Below are 12,151 nucleotides of genomic sequence, written 5' to 3'. Positions count from 1 at the left end.
AAACTCTGCCATAAGAACAAACTTTAAAACTTGAACAAAAGGTATAACTAGACATTATAACACAATGAAAGGTAGAATAGGATAAACAGGAGAAACATAAGAACGCAACATTTGAAATATTTCAGTTCAATAGACGTTAACAGAAAGTTGTGATTTCGAACACCGACAGCGACTGACCGAAGACGATAGCTAGCAACTGTTCCTAGAACACTTTCAGGTGAAAGTTATGAGTCCTTCGCATGAAACCTTAAAATCTGAGGCCCCATATTACGGCAGGTGTTGGCACGATAAAGATTTCTCAGTGTTCAATGGTCCTGAGTACCGAGTAAAGGTCTAATTTTGAAGCCCTTCACCGGTATATGATATGGTGACGTCTCTATAAAAATGAAAAAAATCTCGAATTGAAGTTAAGGATGAGAAGGATATGGAGATAACGAACAGTATTCAATATTGAAGTCCATAAAACAATACAAAATACGAGAAGAGCAAACACGGACCTCCGAAACATCAAAGGTGGGTTCAGGTGCCTTGGTGAAGTAAGCATCCCTGCTGACCGGTCACACCCGCCCTGTGCTCCTTGTCATGATCGAGAAATAACGGAAAAATTTGTCGTCAATTCAATGTATAAATTATGGACTAACAATTAGTATGAAAACGTCAGTCAACATTTGACTCAATGGTAAATTGTTTATGATGACAAGGTCATTGTATAGATGCAGTTTTCTAACATGAACAATGTCCCATAATTCTAGAGGCTAAAACTATGAATTTCTAAAAAAAAAAGTCCTTGTATTGAAGCTGATATGAACAAAGGGGTGACTTCAGCAAGGTCTAAACAGTGTCTGACATAGGTACTTATCTGAGTTCACGTTCTAGTTTATAACCACTCTTGTTAAGTCGACGGGGTACTTATCGTAATGGAGGTGTTAAAAGTCATATGATGTTACAACTTACTACTTCATAAGGATAGATGTTCAAAGAGGTGAGATGTTTGTTTACTTGTAAAACCTTTTCTGTTAATAATATTTTACTGCAATTAAGGTCACAGTGCTTATATATACTCTCATTAAAACGTTTTAATGAGATATACGTTTACGGTAATAATGGAAGGGCATATTGATTGACCTTTCAATGATCCATGAGTAAATAAAAAGGGATTTTTATAGATAGCAAAATTACAGACATGAACTAATGTCTTTCAAATGAAATGGCATTTGACAAAAACTTGACCCACGTCAAACAGTTTATGTACATATAATACAATTGGTGAGGAATCGTAGTTTTTCCCGTTAAGACTGTACATAAATTAAAAATGTATTCATCCTGAGTAAATATAATTTTCTCTTCAGTGTTTTCCCTCTCGAATGTGACGTAAAGAAGCATACAATTAAATATTCAAATCCCATTCTTTTAAAGTTTAGTTATATAACTCATATAAAGAAAACAAAAGTAGTGTAAAAACTTAAATTTACAAAGCAAGAAACAAAATTATATATTGCTATATGGTTAGGCATTAATAGCAATAAGATGAAGAAAAAGAACACGAACGATGTAATCAAAACAATAAACAACGCAACTCTATGAACAAGGCATAACCACGGACTCGACATTTACATATTTCGACGTTTTGTAAACTAATAATGGTTATTTCTACTTTTATGTCAAAACGATATGTCCCAATAAAATTGAGGTGCCAAAGAAATGACGATAATGTTAAGCTTATCTTATCTAATCAGAAAGCGTTATGATAAATGTTATTACACTAACTTTTCTATCACCAACTTTTATTATTTATGCAGCAATATACCTTCATCACCTGCATATAGAGTTTACATAAGAAGACTTATATAGACTAAGCCCACTGTCCGATTCATTTATGTATTAATTACATAATGAAATATTTTAAAATCAAAAACAGTGTTTATATTTCACAGTTTATGCAATCCGCAAAAGCAAGTTCCACTTATGAACAATTTCCAAAATGAGGTAAATTACTGACACACAAGTTGATGAAACAACTTTCATAAATTTTATGCTCGATACAATGACCTTGTCAGCAAATACAGTAATTTATCATCGAATCAAATTCTGACTGAAATTTTTCATATAAAGTGTTAGTTCATTGTTTATACACTGAATGGATGACGGATTTTTCCGTTAGTTCCCGATCATGACAAGGAGCACACGACGGGTGTGACCGATCGACAGGGGATGCTCACCTCTGATCTGATGTTTTGGAGGTTCGTGTTTGCTCTGCTCCTATTTTGTATTGTTTTATGGACTTTTTATCGTGAATACTTTTTCTTATCTCCATATGTTTCATTACACATTAAATTGCTGACGGATCTTCCTGTTATTTCCTGACAATGACAAGGAGCACACGGAGGATGTGACTTATTAGCTACGTACGGGGGGTGCTCACTCCTACATGGTACATGGTACAAGATCGATTATCTGATGTTTCAGAAATCCGTGTTTTTTCTGCTTCTGATTAGTATTGCTTGATTGACTTCTGAGCTCGAATACTGTTTGTTATCTCCTTATATTTTATTTCATGCTCGAATTACTGTATATGGGGAAAATTTTCGCCCATTTCGCCTTACCTTTGGTTGGGCGAATTTAAAACGGGGCTAATTAAAGAATACGGTACATTCTCTTAAACAGAACTTAGATTGGACGAATTTAAGACGGGGCAGAATTGTTTGCAAATGTAAATAGGAAATTAAAGCGGAACGACAAAAACTTTGTATACAGTAATGATGTTTCTTCATTTGTTTTGATAGCGCTGGTAGTGTGGTGCCCTTGAAATTGAGGTTTTTATATCAAACGTAATGGACTCAAGGATAGGAATTATTGTAGTTTGGCTCATACTTGGAGTCTCGTTAGCCTTGTACCTCTACACACCATTCCCTGATCATGCTAGGCATCCAATTAAGCAGAGGTTTTCACGAGCAATGGTCAGACTCATGTATGACATCGTAAGTACTCAAACATTAATAAATTCTTGTCAATTAGGCAAGCGATTTTAATCTTTTTTTGCCTATGCTTTCTTTAAAGGCAATATAAAACATTAGAAATTTTCAAATAACGGTTAAAAAATGGATTGATATTGTACTCAAATTTACGAGTTCTAGTTTATCGGTTTTTGAAATAACAGTCTGGTATCGGGAGCAGCTTTGGATTGGGATCTGATGTCAACATCACGAGACACGTCTCTGCTGTAAACAAAATATTTTCACGAGAGCCTAATGATGGATCGCTTCAGGTAATATTTGATTCAGAGCTGAAATGGACAGACTTTCATACAAAAGTACAATCATTAGCACACTGACTTGTCAATATTTCTATCGCAATATTTTTCATGTCCTGTGAAAATCAAACTTTAACATTGTTGATATTTTGGAACGTTAGCTAATTAAGGCAGGGTTTACAAATTTCAAATGAATATATTCTTGTGAGAAGACCTATCTTTTAGTGCAGCAATTCTTGGCCCCATGCCATTAACTTTGGGAGTTGAAACTACTTTTAAAAAACTTTGACCTTGCAATTGTATTTTCTGAACCTTTTTGCAAGGTTTTATCTTTAATTTTTAATGTACTGAGTATATTTCTTGTGACAAGTCCTTTCTTTGATAACAAAAATTTCATTTTCCTCATAACCTTGATTTTAACATACTTTGAAAAAAAAATGACCATGAGCTGCTTATCCGGGCATTGATCAGTGTTTCGCAAGCGCGAATGTCATCTTGTTGAGACTGGAATGTCATTAAACTTTGCATCATCCTTTAAAACCAATAGGCAAACATGTTCCTCTCAAGTATTAAAATACGAGACAAAAATACCATTGAGTTTTGAAATAACTGTTCAATAATGTTCAACCTATAGACTGTTAAAAGACACTTGAATAGGCTATATACGTTTTTTTCACACACAAACTAAATATCTTTTCTCAAGTCTGTATCATGATTAAGACGAATTTTAATAATTATAATGAATTCTATTGATTTTACGCATATAGAGTCCATACTTAAAATATATTTATCTTTACAACAATCTTTACTTTTGAAAATAATCAACAATTTGTAGATTCGAGATGAATATTTTGACGGAGTCCTGGTCCGAGTTTATACCCCTAAAGGTCTCTCCTCGGAGTCTTCACCTGCACTTATTAATATTCATGGCGGTGGATGGGCGTATTTAGACGTGGGTGAGCTGCCACTTTAGTTCATCATTTAAGAGATTTTTTTTTAATGCAAATGTGAAACAGAATTAATTTTCCTTATTTCTTACAGACGATTACGACGCATTTTGTCAACGGGTTGCAAAGCATGCGAACATAGTAGTTGTGTCTATTGAGTATGAGATTATTTTGCTTCTCTTGTACATGTATAATAAACACATTAAGAAGTAAAGCACAATTTTTAATTCTATCTATTAATCTCTCCCATTGTTTATATGTATCATGTTTTGATGACTTCTTGAACTTTGATGTAGGTACAGGCGCGCACCTGAGTACCCATTTCCGGTTCCGCTTGATGATTGTGTAAAAGCTGTTAAATATTTCCTGAAAAATGCTGCAAAATACAAAGTGGACCCAGCAAGAATTGGTTTGACAGGTAAATGTTTACTATTGATTCGAAACATATAATTTTTTCTAAGAAATGATAAATGTAAATATTCAACAAACATTAATTTTGTTAATCAAATATTTTTAAAGTAAAATCATCTTTCAGCCTTTGCCATTTAAAGTGAGATATCTTATATAAAGATTTGACGCGAGAAAACGTTCAGTAGATCATTGTTCCTAACAGCATTACACTCTCAGAATATAACACTTGTGTCTAATTGGGATATATGAAAAGATTAATATTTATTCTACATTCACCGAATAAAGACCATGCATATATTTGTTTTATTTAATACTAGTACTACTATTTTAGGTATTTAATGTGAATGATATTAGCAGGACAATACAATAAAAAAGCTTTATTTATTACATGGAATGTACGTAATGTGCAATTACGCCTATATGTACGGAAATTTTAACTCTTATGCTCTAAATAGCTATCACACTTTAGTATATAAATGCATCAAGAAATATGTACAGTTAATTGGGGGAATATATTAACAGTACAATACAATAATATATGGAAACAACATGTGTTTGTGAAACACTATGCGCCTGGCGGCAACAAAAATCGAAAAAGCTATTTTTAGCATAAAGGTTACACTCAAGGTCACAAGGTCATAGACCTTGGTGTCATTGAAAAGTGCTTAATTAGTGAAGTTAGCATTCCAAATATGAAGTCTCTATCTCGAACGTTTCAAAAGTTATGGCGAAGGTTAAAGTTGACAACAGACAGACAAACAAACAGAAAAACAGATAAACAGACAAACAGATAGACAGAACAAAAACTATATACGCCCGAATAAATTCGGGCGCATAATAACGGACAGTAATGAAAGTCTACTGAAACAATACAAATTGAGAGCAAAGCAAACATGGCCCTCTAAAACACCAGGGATTGGATCAGGTGCCATAGATGTGCAAGCATCCACAGTTGAAAACCTATTGTATTTGTTCGTTTGGTTGTTTACAGGGGACAGTGCTGGGGGGAACCTTGCTATGGCGACTGCCCTTCGACTCCTAAACGAGGATACTCAGAAGTTAAAACTACTCAGTTTAATGTATCCTGTTCTACAGGCGGTTGACCTGAATCTCCCGTCCTATTTAGAAAATCCGGACCGTCGCAGTACATCATTCTGTATGAAAGATACTCTCATTCACTGTATGCAGCTATATGCCTTTGGGCATGAACCTTTAACCAGTGCTATGTTAGAAAATACTCACATATCAGAAGTAGACAGAGTTAAACACTCCAATATTATCGATGTCAAAAATTTGCCATTGAAATTCCAAAAGACAGCTAAACCTGTGAAAAGACCTTTGCCTTCAACCAAATCAGATGTTGATATTAGTGTCTTTCTTGATCCATATTTTTCACCATTATTAGCCAGCAACGATGATCTCAAGAGGTTACCGAAAACCTACCTCATGACGGCTGATTTCGATGCTCTGCGGGACGATGGATTCCTGCTAGCAAAGAGAATGAAGTCTTTGGGATTAGATTTTGAACATGAGCATATGGAAGGATTAGAACATGGATTTGTCTTGTTTTTCTATTACGAGAGTGCTCTAGAATATATAGAAAATTATTCTAATTATTTAAGGAAACATTTATAAATGACATATAACAACTTTTATTTGTATTATATTTAAATAAAAAAGAACATTATTTACTGTCCTTTGGTCTTCGTTTTTACTGAAAAAAGGGATTTTTTTTAATTTGTATCTTGTTGAAAAAGAATTATAGAGAGAACATTACTGACTAAAATGAAATATGGAAATAGCAAACAGTAATCAAAGTCACAAATTCACTAAAACAATAAAATCGAATGCAGAGCAAAAAGCGTAAAACCTCAGATTCAGAACTCGGAACAGGAACAGTCACAACCTCTGTACACCTTGTCATGATCAGGCTGAAGGAACAATCCGTAGATAATGATTGGTTTAAAGTGTATCCTGTCAGTTAGCATTGGATTTATAATACGTGTTTATTGTTTTTGTAGGCAAAGTCATTAAACATGTATCAACCATAGAACTTGGGAAATAAAAACTTTGAAAGAAGAATATAGATTTCCCTGCTTCATCAACGTGTTTGGCAATAGTTTGACTCGTTTTAGCTACTGTTTGTACGTGCAGCATGTTTTTTTTTTTTTTTTATATCAAATTAACTGAGTGTTGTAAACCACACATGCAGATGATGAGGAAAATTGACGATATAATCGCTTCTCATACAGTTTTGTTAGATTACTATTGACGTATTTTTCCAGCAAAGAATCTAAATATTAAACAGATGTTGCAGACTCTGTATCTAAATATCGAGTTGAAGGCCATGACAAGTGTCTCTTTCTGCTGTTATATATAGGATTTTAAATAAATCCTGCTTAATTTGAATTCAAAACGTGGGTCTGGTAATAACAGGGTGTTGTACACACACATGGAAATTCCGACAGACTGTGAGAACACCTGATCTCCCTAAACTTCATTGCTTTTCAATTAAAAAATTAAGTTGTCTATGATGTAAAAACCCCTTGAGTTTATATGAACATGGGGAACTGTAAAATGTTTAATACAGATTTTGAAGTTATTGATTTTTGTGAAATTTTTGCTATTTAAAATCGTCTAAATCTTAGTTAAATCTTTCAGCATTCTTGGAGAGTAAGACAGAAGAATTATGTTCCTTAATCACTTGAGGCAGGATTGTAACATTTTGTCTGACCCATCACTTAACGTAACCTTTCACAAAGTTAAAAAAATTGCATGTATGACGCCAGTTTATGACGCCAGTTAAAAGATTATGTTTAAATAGATGTATTTAGTTTTTTTCTACTGTTTACTATTGAGACATGTTTTACATGTGCACAAGCACATAGATACTTTTTCTGCAAAATGTCATACTCGCTGCACATGTTTCAACTTTTGACTTGACATATAATTAAGTAAATCCTGGGCATTATATGCTGGTAAAAATATGACCGGACTTATGAGACAGTTTCTTCTTCACTATAAAGATCTGACCTTATGAAAGAAAATAATATTTTAAATTACACTATAAAATGAGTATGAAATAAAATATTTTAAAGTCAACATGACTTAAGATGTAAAGTTGGTGATTGAAATTTTTTTTTTACACTGAAAGTATATAACTTTTTCGTGGGGTCATTTTTTTAACTTTAAGGAAAAAATATTAGATTTTGGGGGATTTGATCCCGTAGTTGAAAAATGTTGAGTGGAAGTGCATATGAAATTTTACACTTTGTAGTAGTAATAAATTTGTTGGTCTCTCCATACCACGAAATCAACGAAAATGATACCCCCCACCCCCCGAAAATAAGTGATGTCATTGTACAACATGCAATTCATCGCCATAATAATAAACTTACAGGTCATTTGAAACTTATGGTTAAATGCAACGTCATGAATAGAGATGAAGAGCCTTAAAATTTACATGTGCTGCTAAACTCTTCTACTACAGACGTACAGAAAGTGCAAGTACTTTTACGATAAAACGTAAACCCATTGAAATAGAACATATATAAATAAATACCGTAGAGTTCTTAAATGTTAGTATTATTGACATTTACTGTTATCATATCATATAACGTCATGTTCAGCTGAAGATAGGTGAAATAAGTTATCTACTGAAGAAATCTGGAATGTGTACAATGTCATAGATTGCCAAACAGTTGTGAGTAAACATTTGCTAGAATTTTCTTTGAATTGTACTTTAAAAGTACTTGGACACAGATTTGAAGTTAATATTTTCTGTATACTACACAGTAATATGACGAATGATATATTTTATTAACATTTTACACAAAAATTAATTAAAAATCTTACTTCATTTAAAAGTTATTAAAACTTCAAGTTTTTTGGCGCATCCTTGCACTTTCACGTATTTTAATTTTATTCTTAATCCATCAGAAAAATGGCAATCTTGCTGTGTTTTAATGAGACATATTAAAACTTTAATCCAGAAAAATAATTTTATTTTGAGTAGAAATGTTAGAAAGCAAAACGCCTTCACAAGTATCGTCATTCCGAGCTACGTCGTGTGTGCAAATCGATCACACTCGTGTTATGTACACAGTTTTTGTAAACAAGGCAGGAGCTCTGTTTTTGTTGATGTTTTGATTTCACCAGGTGCGTTTACATGTAATTGTCAAAGTCTGCTCACCACAACTGCACGGACTGAGAATATATTGTGTGTTTGTTTTGCTTTCGAACATGTCAATTCTGAATTTTCTGGATGACAGTATTAATATTTTTCATTCATACACAACAAGATTGCCACTTTTCCTAAGTATTAAGAGTAAAATTAAAATTTGTAAAAGTGCAAGGATTTGTCAATCAAACCCGCCAACAAATTTGAAGTTTTGATAACTTTTAAATGAAATAAGATTTTTTTTATTAATTTTTGTGTGAAATGCTATTAAAATATATAATTCGTTATATTATAGAGAAAAAATTAACTTCAAATCTGTGTCCAAGTACCTTTAAGCATTTAAGCGCTTCATAAGGTCATACAATCATTTTGAATTAGATATCTCCAAGAATATATGGATGCTTTAAGTTATGATAGTTTTTTTTCATTTTATAATTCTTATTAATTCTATAGCAATGAAAATTTCCCTTCAAACTAAAGCAAATGAAAAAAAAATTAAGAAGGAATGCATAAAAAACAGGTTATCAATGGCAAAGATGACAACAAAGGCAGAATTTGAAAAGGTTTAGATAAGCAAATATACAGAGCATGCTTGGAGAATTTAGAAGCATAAGGGTACATTGTAAATGTAAAAATAATTTCATTTTTTTAAAAATATTTTTGAATGAAACGATCAGTCTAATTATTTATTTGATAATTTGATTATTTCCTGATTATGACAATGAGCACACGGCGGGTGTGACCGGTCAGCAGGGGATGCTCACTCCTCCATGGCACCTGATCCCACCTCTGATGTTTCGGAGGTCCGTGTTTGCTCTGCTCTTATTTTGTATATTTGTTTAATGGACGTTGAGATTGAATACTGTTCGTTATTTCCATATCCTTATTGTTACTACATTGTATTGTCTTAAACGTATAAAATAATTTTTTAAAAGCTAAATAAATAAATTGATCATTTTGTAAATTGAATAAAATGATTTGATTTTTTAAATTGTTGTCAATTTTTTATATCTTTACTTCTTTTTATTAACAGCGACATGATTGTTCAAAATATGACATGTCAATACATAAAACAAATTCCATTTTACCTTTTTATTGTAACACTTCTTAAATTATAACAATAAGTGTCGAAAAGTGTTAAAAAAAAAGTAACATCAAAAACTTTTATACACTTTTTGAACTTAACGTCTTCTAAGTTTCTGAATAATTAAAGTGAACTTTCATTTTCAATTTTTTTTTTGAATTTATTTAAATTGGAACATTATAAATAGTCAACTGAAACAATAATAATCAGGAGCACAGCAAATGCCGACCACATAAACATCAGTGGAAGAATCAGGTACCATATGGTGAGAAAGCATCCCCTGCAGACCGATCACGTTAGCCGTGTGCTTCTTGTCAGGACTGGGTAAACGGAACTTAAATATTCTGAGACAATTCAATATTAAAATAATGACTAAACAATTCGTATGAAAACTTTCAATCAACTTCGTCGTAATGATGATGTTTCTACTGATAAAGGCATAATAAAGACAATAGACTGCGAAAGGATGACTTTTATTTAGACTGTTGATAACTTTTTTTCAGTAGCTAGCCTCGTTTCAGAAATTGTTCATATGTATGCATGCCATTGCGTATCGAATTAACTGAGAGGCATAAACTCAATATACAGATGATAATGGTAAATTGCTACTTTGATAAGAGAAGTTGGCAATGGAAAAGTTGAAGTCGTCACGTTTATCGTAAAGTTTTAATAGTAGGTTAATATTAAAGTCTCTTTCTAGTAAAACATCCAAATATAAAACAGATGTGTCAGACTCTGAGGGGTCTATCATCTCAGGTTCAATGGAAAATATCAAATAAACGTAGGAATAATAATGAAAATCGTTAATAGGTAAAATGTCGTCGATTCATTCAAATGATGATTGTTAGTCCATTATTTATACACTGAATTAACAGCGGATTTTCCGTTATTTCCCGATCATGACAGGAGCACACGGCAGGTGTGACGGGTCGGCAGGGGATGCTAACTCCTCCGTGGCACCTGATTCCAGCTCTAATGATTTGGAGGTCTGTGTTTGCTCTACTCCTGCTTTGTATTGGTATTGTTTATGGGCTTTTGGTATTGAATACTGTTCGTTATCTCTATATGTTTCACATGAATTGAAAGTCACAACAAAATATTTCTTTTTTATATGAAGTTTTTGAAGGAACTCCTCCTCCTATGAACATGATGAGTACAAAAAAATAAGTTTGATACATGTAATAGCGGGATGCATTTGGATAGGAAATCTGGCTCTTTACATTTAATTGTTCCTATTCGGTCTGATTGAACAAAGACCTTTGGATTAAATTATATTACTCTGATTTATTAAAATTCATCCAAATTTGATCTCAGTTGTGATGTTTTAAGAGGTCCGGTTTTTCTCTACTCCTAATTTCTTGTGTTTCAATGGAATCTTAACGTTAATAATTGTTCGTTATTCCCATTTTTTATTCATTCATTATTATTAGTGTCTAGTGGTAGATGGATTGAAATGTTCACAAAATATCAATATTTTTAACAAATTGCTATGATGGTATTTTTAACGATTCTATGTATTTCTGAATAACTCTTCTAACCATTTATCTTACATAATTAATGATACGTAATATATGTGCATGAATTGCAAAGAGGATTAATGCACGTATATGAAGATAAATATTTAACTTTCAAGAAAATCATTTACTTACTTATATTATATAACTTGCATGTACATGTACATACGTGTTAGCTATTTTTCTCGGTGAACTTTTTGTTATAATACAGGTTTTACTTAAATTTATACATGGCGCTCTCTCAAATTTTTCTTTTCTAAATAAATAATTTTTAAAAAAGATTCATAATGATTGAATTCCTCTGAAGTATGAACATTGTTATCTTTTGTCAGGGTTGTCAAATATTTCCAATTATCCCAGTTTTATTGACCTTAATATTATGTAACTATCACATTATCCTAAATCTCATAGATAACGTTTAGAACACTTGTGTCTTCCATATAAGACGAGCTATTCCACATGGCTAGTTTAATCCATAATTTATTTGCATTGAAATGAAAGTTCTGGCTTCTTTCAATATTGACAGAACATAAAAGTTTCGTTATTTGGATAGAATACTGATCGATGAGGTGCATTAAAATTTGATTAAAAAGATGTTCCTTTTCAAGTTGCATAAAACATGTAAAAATAGAAAATTTTCCTTTGATCTAAAAAATTTCAAATAGAATAAATTGTTCAGAAATACGCAACATTTTATTATTTATTAAGTTTTTTAATGTTTATTTCCATCGATCATGGGGGCTGCCTTTAGAAGAGTCATAGTCC

At 32.3% G+C, this 12,151-nt stretch overlaps 1 protein-coding gene across 1 annotated transcript; it reads left to right on the top strand.

Annotated features, from left to right (window-relative positions):
* The first annotated feature begins 2,821 nt into the window (after positions 1-2,821).
* Positions 2,822-6,294, top strand: LOC134245740 (arylacetamide deacetylase-like). Its single transcript, XM_062727996.1, has 6 exons — positions 2,822-2,978; positions 3,158-3,265; positions 4,086-4,206; positions 4,292-4,355; positions 4,494-4,615; positions 5,600-6,294. The coding sequence occupies exons 1-6, from the start codon at positions 2,832-2,834 to the stop codon at positions 6,241-6,243; spliced, it is 1,206 nt and encodes a 401-aa protein (XP_062583980.1). The 5' UTR covers positions 2,822-2,831; the 3' UTR covers positions 6,244-6,294.
* Positions 6,295-12,151: the final 5,857 nt, after the last annotated feature.

The sequence above is a fragment of the Saccostrea cucullata genome, unplaced genomic scaffold (assembly GCF_032062105.1).
Source record: "Saccostrea cucullata isolate Sc308-1 unplaced genomic scaffold, CSIRO_AGI_Scuc_v1 ctg4816, whole genome shotgun sequence".
Classification (NCBI taxonomy): Eukaryota; Metazoa; Mollusca; class Bivalvia; order Ostreida; family Ostreidae; genus Saccostrea; species Saccostrea cuccullata.
This window is presented reverse-complemented; position numbering and strand designations above follow the sequence as displayed.